We start from the raw sequence: 10669 nt of genomic DNA, 5'->3' as shown, positions 1-10669 counted from the left end.
AAAAGAAACATAAATGATTTATTTCAATAAAATCCTATAAAAGCTCCAAAGAGGAGCCAGAATAGGTTGTGTTTTCTTTTTCAGATGCCTGTGTACTTTGGAAACAGAAGCCAACCCAGAACCAAGGAAGATCAGTGAATATAAGAAACGGAGCTTAACCATTAAAAATCTGTCCAAAAGTTTTGTTTAACTGTGGTGTAAAGTAAATATTATTAAGGGAGTGAAAACCTACATGGCAGTGTTTTATAAATGGAAAAAGAATATTTCTACTAAAGCTAATTGAATACAAGATTAAAATCCCTTAAAATTAAAACAAATCCAAATAATGGTTTAGGGTTAAATCCATTAAGGAGATACTGTATAATAATGGTTAGCTTATTCATGCACCAACTTTATTGAATTTCACTCATTTGCAGTCTCTGTAATTTGGTCAAAAATGGTTAAATACCATCAAAAGGACTTTATGGACAAAGATTTAAACTTTAAAATGCTTAAACCTGCCAAAAATTGGCATAGAAGCTAAACTATTTGGGACTGGTATGTCACATTGAAACCAAGCTGACATACTCCAAGCATTTTAACAGAAGCTAGCCGCAGAAGGATTGCATCCATTTAGGAAGGAACAATCAGTTGCACACATACAAAATGGGAAATGACTGCCTAGGAAGGAGTACTGCGGAAAGGGATCTGAGGGTCATAGTGGACCACAAGCTAAATATGAGTCAACAGTGTAACGCTGTTGCAAAAAAAAAAAAAAAAAAAGCAAAGAGCATTCTGGGATGTATTAGCAGGAGTGTTGTAAGCAAGGCACGAGAAGTTATTCTTCTGCTCTACTCTGTGCTGATTAGGCCTCAACTGAAGTATTGTGTCCAGTTCTGGGCACCACATTTCAGGAAGAATGTGGACAAATTGGTGAAAGTACAGAGAAGAGCAACAAAAATGATTAAAGATCTAGAAAACAGGACCTATGAGGGAAGATTGAAAAAATGGGGTTTGTTTAGTCTGGAAAAGAGAAGACTGAGAGGGGACATGATAACAGTTTTCAAGTACATACAAGGTGGTTACAAGGAGGAAGAAAATGTGTTTTTCTTAATCTCTGAAGATAGGGCAAGAAGCATTGGGTTTAAATTGCAGCATGTGAGGTTTAGGTTTGACATTAGGACAAACTTCCTAACTGTTAGGGTGGTTAAACACTGGAATAAATTGCCTAAGGAGGTTGTGGAATCTCCATCATTGGAGATTTTTAAGAGCAGGTTAGACAGACACCTGTCAGGAATGGTCTAGATAATTAGTCCTGCCACGAGTGCAGGGGACCGGACTAGATGACCTCTCAAGGTCCCTTCCAGTTCTATGATTAAATGAGGGAGTGTTTTCAACAAGAGTTAGCATCTAGCTAACATTTTATTGTATCTTAAAAATGAACAAAGCAAAGAATTTATTGATAAAAAGCATTGAATTGTTTTATAAGCATGACGTATTTTTTTTTTTTTGGAAATGCACAAGGTAAAATTAAATTGCTATCATGAAAGGTAAAAAGCAAAAGCAATAACATGCATAGTACATTGTAAATACATGCTATATAAAGTAAAAGCATCCTTAAATGACAGAACAAAGAAGGTTGCCCTCTTTTATGACCACAGAAAACTAAATGTTAGGTACAAGGGAGGTAATCCTCATTGGTGCAGGGTAAGAAAGGAACAAGAGTCCAATACCATGAAGTTTGTGGGGGAAAAAAGCCTTGGCCAGAGTTACCAGTGGAAGTACTGGAAAGCTCTACAACACATATGGTGTTGCATGGCAATTACAAGGTCTGGAAAGCCCCAGACCTGGACTGCTGTTTGCATCTGGAGGACACTTACATGGGCAGGTGTCATGTCTTACTGACAGTTGCCAGCATGTAAATTCACTCTGGGGGAGCAGTCTCCAAATTGCACAGTACAGCTGAGATGCTGTTGGGAAGTTGGTGAAGCAACTATGCTGGTAATGGCAGAGCAAGCTTATAATGTGGGACTACATCCGTATAGTAATGGTGGTCATTTAATATTTTGGTAATTACTAGTGTTATTATGGTGATTATTCTGTTAATTCTATATTGCAAAGCTTGGCAGTTGTATAAAATTGTAGAAGTATTTTGAAATGCTTAATGGAGTAAAACCCACATAGTATGTAGGGTTTCGAAGTGGGGAATGTAGAATAAATAAAAAAAATAGAGAATTCAAGTTAGCTTACGTTTGGCTGAAGAAATATGTGTGGTAAAGAATGGCCTTGAAAGTAATTAGTTATAGGGCCAGAAGGCATGAAGTAGGGAGCATCTCTGGTTCAAAGAATAACTAATGAAATAAGGAGACATTTCTGAAGAGAAGGCCTCGGACTAATACGGGTAACTGCAGATGGTTTTAAATCAGACAAAGAAAATCTGTTTTACAGTGAGCCAACATGGCCCTTCCCACCCCACACACCAGTGTTATTGCAAAAATTAGGGCCCATGTGAACCCCGGTCCAAAGGAAAAACTGTTGGACAGCAGGAAGGAGGGGACAGATAGAGAGGAAAGACCTAGAGTAGAAAGAAGCTTGTAATCTTATCTGGATTAAGACTGGGAATAAGGGTGACCTGTCTCCAATTGTTTTTTTAGCTGAAGTCAATACCTGGCACAGACATCACTTATTTGTTAAAGGGTAGAAAAAAGTTAACTCAATGAATTAATTGCTAATAACTGCCTGGCCACGTTGGAGCCAACCAATGTGGGTCTAAGTACCCCTGGGGTTTAGCTCATTTGTAAGTATCATGATCAAATGCTTATAAATGTTTTGTTATTGTCTGGATGTGGTAAATTGCTTATTATTTAGGCTTTGTAGGCATGTTTAGAGCAATTGTATAAATACCATTTGGCCTTTGGATTCAATAAAGGAATTTATGGTTAAATCAGTGTCATGACAATATCCTGCATAAATAATTCCAACAAAAAGGAAGGATGGGTGAGGCCTGGGGTAGGCGTGTAGTCTGGTCAACATGCTGTCAAGTATCAGGGGGTAGCCGTGTTAGTCTGTATCTACAAAAACAACAAGGAGTCTGGTGGCACCTTAAAGACTAACAGATTTATTTGGGCATAAGCTTTCGTGAGTAAAAACCTCACTTCTTCGGATGCATAGAGTGAAAGTCAACATGCTGATAGCCTACGCTCCTCCATTGCAGACAGCAAGCTCAGGCCTAGGTGCAAGCAGCAACTGCGGATCGTGGACCCAACCTCTGAGGTGCATTCATCTGAGAGCCTCAACATCCGGGTCATCTGGAGACGTGTCTCCATCTTTGGTAGCCGGCGTGATTCCACAAGGAGCACCAAGAGCACGACGTCTGCCACCACGCTGCCTGGGGCCAGCGATTCTGGCCTGGAGAGCAGTCCCAAGGAGGCCAAGGCCACTGGGGAAAATCCTCCATCCTAGACGGCTGCCCTGCTGCTAACAGAGAGGGGGAATAAACATAACTTTCACAGCTGCTTCTGTGCTGGGCTTACTGCACCCAGGCAGGGGGTGGAGACGGGCCCCAGTGTCCCTGGGCAGGGCATTGCATGGGATGGGTGGCAGTGCCCCATGGCAGGGTGTGGGCTCCCTGGACACCTGCGGAGCGTGTGTGTGGGGGGGAAAGCAGTTCTGCACGGGCAGTTTCGGAGGTCCCCGGGCTGTGGGGGGCTGGGTATAGGGGGGTCGGAGGGGTCCCGTGTCGTGTGTGGCCCCACCCAGGAGGTGGCAGGCGGGCAGAAGGGGCCGCGCGCTAAACCTGCAGCTAGGGGCTGGTCCCCTGGGGCGACCCGCGCGAGCTCCCCGCCCCACCGGACTTACTAGGGGTCAGAACCTGTTGATGACAATCGCGGCCCCTTTAAGAAGCCGCTCCTCGGGGAGGGGGCGTGGCACGTCTCGGCGTGGCGCGCTGACGCGTTACGTGAGGCGTACGTGGCAGTGACGTTGTACCCGGCCGGTGGGGTCTAGGTTGTAACAACCAGAGGTAGATCTGCGTCTCGGTGAGTCGGGGGGCGGGACCGGGGCCCCCAAGTCCCCTTGCCCCGGGCAGGGTTGGGCCCAGATGGGGCAGCCCCCGCCCCTGCGCGTCCCTTCCAGGGGCCCCCGGGGTCCCCCTCCCCCGCTCTGTGCTCCCCAAGGAGCCCCCGGGGTTCCCCTCTCAGTGCTCCCCAAAGGTTCCTCTGCCCCCTGGCCGTCTGCCCCGGCTGATCCTTACCGCGTGACTTCTCCCTGCTCCTCCCACCCCCCGGAGTTCCCCGCTCGGAGCCCCCGCCCAGGCACCCTGCTCTGGGGCCCAGTGGGTGCGGGCGGGGGGCTGGGAGCCAGGACTCCTGGGAGCTCTCTCTGGCTCTGCCACCTAGCCGTTATTTGCTGTTTTGTGGAAGTCGCTTCCCCCCGCCGCCGCCGCTCTGCGCTTCCCTTCCCTTCTCTGTTTAATGGGGTTAGCGACACTGAGTGGTATGCAGAAGGGGCTGTGGGGCAGCTCTCACCAAGTGGGCTGAAGCACCGGGGTGCACAGGGGTAGTTAATAGGCAAGACTGTGGGCCAAATCTGGACCACCAGACACTTTAGAACAGACCCCGAAATCTTTTTATTTACCTGTTGTTTTTATTGCGGTGTGAAAAATGTGTCTCTGGAATCTGGACTTGACTATAGTTTGACCAAGAAATTTGGACCTCGACAGAAAATAATTGACTACCCCAACATATGGACAGGGACCCAAGTGCCTTCAGTATTTATTTACTCTGGGTTCTGTTGGGGAGCCCGGCCCCCAGTTCTGCCCCCTTCCTGCCTCTGCTTGTATGGAACTCTAATCCTAATGGCCTGATCCTGACACTGGCTTCTGTTGCCACCATCCCTGCCTGTCTCTGTCACCCAGTGTCATATTGTTTGACTGGGGCTGCTCACATGGGGACTGGCCCTCACTGAAACTTGGGGCAGGATAGCATTGATACGTCTGGGGGGCTTCTGCTGGGGAAGCCTTTTACATCCCCCTCTGAGCTCATAGGAGCCTGGACCCCTGTCTGGATCTTGTGTCAGGGGCTGCTCCTGGATGGGCAGGCAGGGGTGCCTTGGAGTTGCCTGACTGCCTTGCTGCAGTGAGAGATGAATGGACCAGAGGAGATGATGTGACAGTGAGTGTGCTGAGGAGTGAGGATGGGACAAAGGGTTAATGGGGACAGGTGAGGGGGTGTTGGTTCTCTGCCATTAACCAAGCCCCTCAGCCCATGGCTGCCCCTCTCCCTAGCGCCAGGTTATGAGCCTCAATGAATACGAGAAAACGCCACGGCTCTAAGAACACGGATCAGGGCGTTTATCTGGGACCTTCGCAGATACAGGAGCTGCCCCCGCCTGCTGCCACCACTGTCGCCTCCTCCCTGTCATTCCCAGACACCATGTCGTGTCGCGATCGCACCCAGGAGTTCCTCTCCGCCTGCAAGTCCTTGCAGAGCAGACAGGTGAGACCTCGTTTCCTGTGGGGCATCAGGCCCACTCCTTGCTAGTATGGGAGACGCTCAGCCCCAGAACACCTGAGTTCAGTCTCTCTTTCTCCTTTCAGAATGGGCTGCAGCTGAACAAACCCGCTCTGAACGCCATGCGCCAGAGGAGCGAATTCACCGTCATAGCCAAGTGAGTGGGGCTGGAGCGACCTGGTCTTGGACTAGGGCTGGGTCAGCCAAGGCTTGGGGAGGGGGCTGAGCAGCTGGTTAACCGGGAGTATGTGGTGCTGGCTCAGGATCAATGAGCAAGGAAGGAATCTTGTGGGATGGTGAGACAGGCTGCCTGGCCTAGAATGGGGGTGAGAGGGGGTTGTCCTGGAGGTCAGGGCTGGGGTAAGGAGGGAGTGCCCTGCTGGTGTGTTTAGTGAGCAGGCCCCAACTAGGGGAGCACAGACCCTACCCCACCCTGAACTCTGGTCTCCTGTTCTGCCTCCATCCAGGCGCATCGGGAAAGATCTCAGCAACACCTTTGCCAAGCTGGAGAAGCTGACCATCTGTGAGTGGGGGGAGAGGGAGAGTAGGAGGGGGCTGCCTGGGGGTGTGGGCTCACACATGGAAGGGCTGCTGATGGCACTGGGGGTTAACATGGCTTCTCGCCTCTTTATAGCCACTGTGAACAGGAGACACAGACTTGTCTCACTCAGCTGGAATGGGCTATGGGGCCGCTGAGGAGCAGCGAGGGAGGGTAATGGGTGCTGCACCTGCATGTGTGAGGGGCTGTTAGCTCTGATCCTGGGGGCCATGATAAAGCAGGGCACTTGTGGTGGAGGGAATAAGCCGAGACTCCTATGAGCTGGCCTTGGGGCTGTCCCCCGCCCCACTGCCTGCCAGGTGAGTTGGCCTCACATAGGACACCCCTTGAACCGCCTCTCTGTCCCCAGTGGCCAAGCGGAAGTCCCTGTTTGACGACAAGGCGGTGGAGATAGAGGAGCTGACGTACATCATCAAACAGGTTAGAAGGATCTAGGCTTGCATCTCCTGGTGGCTGAGACAGAGATGGCCTCTTTATTTGGGAGGTGGGGTGGGCAGGAACGAAAGGCCCTGTGAACAGCAGCCCCAGCTGGGTGGGAGCCAAAGGGCAGCTGGGATCGGGTTGGGGTGTGGGCCTCAACTGAGAGTGGACCAATTTCCCTCCCCCAGGACATCAACAGCCTGAACAAGCAGATTGCCCAGCTGCAGGACTTCGTGCGGGCCAAGGGCAGCCAGAGCGGGCGGCACGTGCAGACCCACTCCAACACCATTGTGGTGTCGCTGCAGGTGAGGGGGAGTAGATCTGCTAGAGACAGGCATGGGAATGGGCGGCGTTCGCAGCTGATGAGGGAAATGGGGTGGCTCTGAGCCGGTGGAGGGGGAATGGATTGTGGAGGGGGCTGTGGTTTTGAGCTGGGGTGGGTATAGTTGAGTCAGGGCCCTGCTCCCAGTTGCCTTTTGACCTTTCACTTCCTCCCTTTCAGTCCAAACTGGCCTCAATGTCCAATGACTTCAAGTCAGTGCTGGAGGTGAGAACAGAGGTAAGATCTGAGTGCGTCCCCTGTTCCCCTCCCTCCATGGGAGAACTAGCATGCCGAGACCTTGCCTGCCCCCATCTAACCCCAGCTCCGATCTCTCCTTGCTCCCCTAGAACCTGAAGCAACAGCGGAGCCGGCGTGAGCACTTCTCCCGCACCCCGATGCCCCTTACTGCCAGCAACCTGGGTGAGTCCAGAGTCCCTTGTCTTGGGAGAATGCTTGGGGGAGGGGGCTGGCGCACCCTGAGGGGGGCATAGGTGTCATCTTCTAGGGAAGGGAGACCAGTAGGTAACTTCCTGTGTGGAGGCAGGGCTGGCCTTCCTCCTCTGGGAGCCTGGAGTCTGGAGGCCTGGAGCTTGGCTGCGGGGCTCCCCAGTCTCTGACAGCCCTGACTGCACTGGCTTCTCTCTGCAGGTGGCTCCGCGATGCTGCAGGATGAACCACGGCGGGCGGGGGACGTGGCCATTGACATGGACAACCGGACGAGCCAGCAGCTGCAGCTGATTGACGAACAGGTGCTGGTGCGGGGAAATGGGGAGGACTGTTCCAGAGACAGGATGGGGGGGGATGAGGGCTGCCCCAGGCACTGACTCCCCTTCCCCTCTATAGGATTCGTATATCCAGAGCCGGGCGGACACCATGCAGAACATTGAATCCACCATTGTGGAGCTGGGCTCCATCTTCCAGCAGCTGGCGCACATGGTGAAAGAGCAAGAGGAGACCATCCAGAGGTACCAACTTCATAGGCATGGCTGGACAGCTTCCTGCTCCCTTCCCTGCAGCCCTAGTGGGGGGCTCATCCCCCATTCCTGAGGCTTGGAACCAGTTCCCCACACAGAACAGTGGCCATCTGTAACTCACCCACGTTGGCCCTGGGGGCAAGCTTAATCTCTGTCACACCCAGAGCCTGGAGCTCATCCTCTGGGGCTAGGCCTGGTGGTGGGGGAGTCCAGAGGCCCCATCAGTCAATTGTTTCCCCTCTCCCCACCACAGGATTGATGCCAACGTGGAGGACGCCCAGCTGAATGTGGAGGCCGCGCATTCCGAGATCCTCAAATACTTCCAGTCAGTTACCTCCAACCGCTGGCTCATGGTCAAGATCTTCCTCATCCTCATCGTCTTTTTCATCATCTTTGTGGTGTTCCTGGCCTGAGCTGTCCCCTTGCACCTGCCCTCCCCCAGGACCTGGAGCCCCCGTCCTCTCTCTGGCGGAGCCACTCGTGGACATCTATGCGCTGGACTCTTAGTTCTCACCCAGGTGGGGCAGCCTGGTGCCAGAGGGGCTCTCCCTCCTCACGCTGTGACCTGTGGACTCTGCTACAGCTCTGGGAACTCCCAGGCTGGACGTCCCAGGACTGAGTGGGGGCAGGCAGGTGCCTTGGTTCCCATGTATGGTAGCGCCAGGACTCTGCAGCAAAGGGTGCTGCCTGTGGGGTGCTGACACCAGTGTTGGAGGAACCTCTAGTGCTGGGACTCTCACCAGAGCCCACCTCACACCTTGTGTGGGGCTACTCCTCCCCCTATCCTGCGCAGGGGCTCACCAGCTATCTACAGCCAGGACTAACTGCCCCCCACCCCCAGCACTCATCACCTGGCGGCTCTTTGGTGTGCATGGGGAAGGGGTTGCCCACGGACGTGCCTTCGCCAGCCCTGTGGGGCATTTGGCTGAGTGACGGGTTAGCCCCGTTCCCCCCACCCTTAGTTTTATTTTGTGTATTTAAGTCTCATCCTTCTCCCATAGTTATGAGGCTGCCCCAAGCACAGACTCCCCACTCTGCACCCCTCCCCGGCCACTTGGGCGCCACTGCAGCTGGGGCTGGCCCTGACAGTTGGATAGGTCTGTCTGTATGGCTGTCAGTGCAGAGGGAGAGGTGGGTGTGTCTCCCCTACACCCCCCTCACGCTGTTGCTCTGTTGCCCTGTTGCCTAAGTAAGCACCACGCGCTGGACTTCCCCAGAGAAGCTCCTGCTGCCATAGGTGCTCTGAGCCCTGCGCTGATGGCCCCTCTCTGGGGTAGGCAGCACTGGGCTCCTTGCACCTGAGCTGTGATTGTGGCGGGGGCGGCAGAGCTCAGTCCTCTCCACTGTGGTCCCTGCGGTGAGCTGTGTGTGGCTCCTTCCCTTAACATCATAGGAGGTGCTAGGCCATGGTGCCCTCCTCACCATCTCTCTATGGTCTTGCTAAACCCCAACCCCTTATGGGGTGATGCCCCTTCCCCCAGCAGAGTGGGGAGGGGCAGGGGCCTTATTCCTCTCCCTGCTGGCACTCTCACACAATGTCCTGTCCAATGGTTGATGTAAATAACCCTGCCCTGGCCGAGCCCAGGCGCTAAGGGCCTGATCATGGTGGCTGAGATGACCCCCGGTCATGACCCTGCTGTGACCTCAGCCCCCCTTCACCCCCAGGATTCTTCCCCACAATCACCTGGTCTTAACATTCCAATGTGGGTGCTGCCTCCTCTACCTAATGAGAATCCCTTTGCAGTCAGGTGATGGGGGAGAGACAGACCTGTGGGGAAGAGGAGGGGTTTAACCTGCCCCTTCCTGGCTTTTCAGAGTCAGCCTGAAAAGAAATTAAAGCTTGACTGTAACCCCAGCTTGCTGCTGGCCATGTGTCTCCTGCGGGCTGGGCCCTGGGGATGGCATGGGGTGTGGGGGAGGGATGCCACTGTTGTCCTGGGTGGGGAGACCAGGGGGTCATGTCCGCAGGCCCAGCTGCCACCCTGAGGTCTCTGTGCTCTGGTCTCCTCCTACCTGGGAAGCTGCTAGAAGTGACCTGCTGCTTCCTAGGCTGAGCCTGCTCTCCACACCTCTGAGCTGGTAACCAGCTGGCCCGCTTCCTTCATGCATTGAGGACTTGGACAGTGTCCTCTGACTGAGAAAAGTGGGGAGGGGAGAGACTGGGGCCGTACAGACCATTGCAGCTGCACTGAGCTCAGTCTGCCCTGCCCTACCACCTGGGTCAGCTGGGTCTGATCCTCTGGGGTTTGGATGGAAAGAGGGAGAGAGGCCTGTGCTTGGCTGCTACTTCCAGCTGGAACCTGCTGATTGTTCTCTAGGAGAGATGGCAGAGGGAGGGGAACACCAGGTCCTCCCCTGGGCTGAGCTGACAGTGGTGGTGGGAGACTGTATATAAACCAGATGCTGGGATGGGGGCAACAGGGCTGCTGCAAATAGGATAATTAAAAAGTGCTAGTGGGGGTGCTGGGCACCAGCAGAGGGCCAGGCCTAGTGGCAGCAATTCAGTTTCTTCTCAGAGCATCAGGCATCAGAACCAGGAAGGAGCAGACATGAAAGGAGAGACCCCTTGCAGGGGATGGGTGGAAGGTTCACTGAGAAGCTTATTCTGGTTCACTGAGACATTTGTGTCCTGACAAGCCCTGCAATGCAAGGCAAAGTGGGTGCCACAGTTTCAGGCTAACTTCAACTGTATCTCCCCCTGTGGTCCACTCAGGTCTCCAGCTGTCACTGGTCTCTGGGCAGAGACCCTTATCCCACTCCCTCCTCACTGGGGTTTTGAGGCTGTACAGCCTTACACTGTGATATCTCCAGCAAGCAGGTTTGTCCCACAGCCAGTGCCTGAGGACTATGACCAGCGCGTTGCCAGCAATTACAAGTCGCCATGCAGCTCTTTAAGCACATGTAT

General features: G+C 53.2%; 1 protein-coding gene and 1 long non-coding RNA gene across 5 annotated transcripts; one reads left to right on the top strand and one right to left on the bottom strand.

The window, feature by feature from the left end:
* Positions 1 to 3077: 3077 nt before the first annotated feature.
* LOC122173644 (uncharacterized) lies at positions 3078 to 3977 on the bottom strand. The gene is made up of 2 exons (XR_006174283.2): positions 3838 to 3977; positions 3078 to 3456 (listed from the first exon to the last, which is right to left on the bottom strand). It is a non-coding gene; the product is annotated as an uncharacterized LOC122173644 (long non-coding RNA).
* On the top strand, positions 3875 to 9619 carry STX5 (syntaxin 5). 4 transcript variants are annotated; one of them, XM_005307980.5, is made up of 11 exons: positions 3875 to 4016; positions 5264 to 5474; positions 5576 to 5646; positions 5957 to 6012; positions 6398 to 6468; positions 6657 to 6773; positions 6971 to 7027; positions 7138 to 7210; positions 7439 to 7539; positions 7634 to 7755; positions 8018 to 9619. In XM_005307980.5, exons 2-11 carry the CDS (start codon positions 5283 to 5285, stop codon positions 8175 to 8177), a joined length of 1020 nt encoding a protein of 339 aa, XP_005308037.1. In that variant the 5' UTR covers positions 3875 to 4016; positions 5264 to 5282; the 3' UTR covers positions 8178 to 9619. The 4 variants fall into 4 exon arrangements, with proteins under 4 accessions (XP_005308037.1, XP_005308039.1, XP_042705563.1 ...); XM_005307982.5 differs by having other exon boundaries at positions 3882 to 4000; XM_042849629.2 differs by having other exon boundaries at positions 3912 to 4016; positions 5241 to 5474.
* Positions 9620 to 10669: the final 1050 nt, after the last annotated feature.

Source organism: Chrysemys picta, chromosome 7 (genome assembly GCF_011386835.1).
Source record: "Chrysemys picta bellii isolate R12L10 chromosome 7, ASM1138683v2, whole genome shotgun sequence".
In the NCBI taxonomy this organism is placed as follows: Eukaryota; Metazoa; Chordata; order Testudines; family Emydidae; genus Chrysemys; species Chrysemys picta.
The sequence above is the reverse complement of the archived record's forward strand: the minus strand, read 5'-3'. Positions and strand labels throughout refer to the sequence as shown.